Source organism: Lactuca saligna, chromosome 6 (assembly GCF_052625555.1).
Source record: "Lactuca saligna cultivar CGN05327 chromosome 6, ASM5262555v1, whole genome shotgun sequence".
NCBI classification, from domain to species: domain Eukaryota; kingdom Viridiplantae; phylum Streptophyta; class Magnoliopsida; order Asterales; family Asteraceae; genus Lactuca; species Lactuca saligna.
Window position 1 is genome coordinate 180,223,092 of NC_136422.1, and position 1,921 is coordinate 180,225,012.

Here is a 1,921-nt window from a genome sequence, read left to right on the forward strand (position 1 = left end):
GATTCTCATTCTTGTTTAGTCTCAAAAGCTTTGTGAGGATTTTCTTGTTCCTTTATCTCTTTCTTACATATTTGTTTGTGATATCCAGATGTCCTGTGTACACTGGTTGTTTTTATTTTTGTATATCTATCTTGTATTTCCTCTGTGTTGATTGTATTGGGCCCCAACATACATGGTGACCATCTGGACATAAGATCAGTTCCGGGGCAAGTCTTCTTGACTACTTCTTGTTGGTCTTGGTTCTTTTTCATTTGTTTCTATGACAGGTGGTTCAACTGATCCACCTAGTGTAAGTGGGAAGGATGATCAGATTAACTTTGATCATCCTCTCTACATTCACCCTTATGATAATGATGTTACTTCTATTATTACAACCAAGTTAACTGGTTTTGAAAACTTTAGGTTATGGAGAAGTTCCATTTTTAGGGCCCTTAAGGCAAGAAATAAGTTAGGTTTTGTTGATGGTTCTTTGAAAAAGAGCAGTGTTGATGAGTTAAAGAAAACTAAATGGGATAGGGCTAATGTTGTTGTTTGTTCTTGGTTCTTATCTTCCATTTCTGACTCCATTTATCATAGTCAAACTTATTCTGAAGTAGCAGAGGATATTTGGGAAAATCTTTTTGAAACCTAAAATAAGTCTGATGGATCTGTTGTTTTTAATATTCACCAACATATTAATTATCTTAAACAAAATGGTATTTCTCTATCAGATTACTTCAATAAGCTTGATTCTTTATGGAAAGAGTTTGATGGTCTTACTAGTTTAACTGAATGTACATGTGATGCTTCTATTAAATTGAAGGATCATTCTAATCTCATGTTGTTTTTATCTGGACTTGATGATTCATACAGTCAAGTCAAAAGTCACATTTTATTAATGGATCCTTTGCCTAATGTGAAAAATGTTTTTTCTATTGTTTCAAGGGAAGAATCTCTTCAAAGAAATGGTTCTTTGACTTCTCTTCAGACATCTCAATCTGTAACTAAATCTCAGTCATATGCTTTTAATAACAAGTTTAATAATAGACCTAATGTTAATAAGAATAAGGGTCAAGTTGTTCAATGTCAAAATTATGGTATTAAGGGTCATATTATTGAGATATGTTACAAATTAATTGGATATCCTAAGGATTTTAAGTTAAGGAATGAAACTAATAATCAGAATAATTGTGTTAAAAACTTTTCTGCTAACTGTACTACCACTTCTTTTGGAAGTGCTAGTACTAATAATTTTTCTGATTCTATTGGGGATCCTAAGTTTCATCAACTTACTAAGGATCAATATATCAAACTTTTACAACTTATTGGTGATAAGCAAGTGAATGAAGAAGCTTCTGTTAGTGCCAATATGGTAGGTACTTGTTTGTTTAAAGCTTTTAATTCCTCTGTTAACTATTAAAAATGGATAGTTGAATCAGGAGCTAATCAACATATGATTGCTTCTGTGTCACTACTTCATGAAAATGTGGATGTGTCTAAGTTAGATCTACTGGTTAGCCATCCTAATGGTACATTAGCTAAAATTGAAAAGATTGGTAACATGAATTTGTCTAATTCTTTTACACTGTTTGATGTATTTGTTGCTCCTAATTTCAATGTTAATTTGTTATCTATTCATAAGGTTTGGAAAGATAGTAATTGTGAGGTGGCTTTTAATGAGCATAATTGTAAAATCCAGGATTTATAGTAAAAGGTGATGGTGGGGAATGGTAGAGAGTCTGGAGGTCTCTATTAAATAAATAGTGTACCTTCAGGTAATCTATCTAATTCACCTATTTCTTCTTCTGTTTGTTTTGTGCCTAAACTAACTTGGCATAATAGACTTGGTTATCCTTCTGATCAAGCTTTGAGTTCTTTACGACATAAACTTAAAATTGGAAATGAAACTCCTCCACCTTGTGATGTTAGTCATAAGGATAAA

The 1,921-nt window shown here is 32.1% G+C and overlaps 1 protein-coding gene across 1 annotated transcript; it reads left to right on the top strand.

Annotated features, from left to right (window-relative positions):
• The first annotated feature begins 259 nt into the window (after positions 1 to 259).
• On the top strand, positions 260 to 1,687 carry LOC145003157 (uncharacterized). Its single transcript, XM_078962292.1, has 3 exons — positions 260 to 533; positions 711 to 1,355; positions 1,410 to 1,687. Exons 1-3 carry the CDS (start codon positions 260 to 262, stop codon positions 1,685 to 1,687), a joined length of 1,197 nt encoding a protein of 398 aa, XP_078818418.1.
• Positions 1,688 to 1,921: the final 234 nt, after the last annotated feature.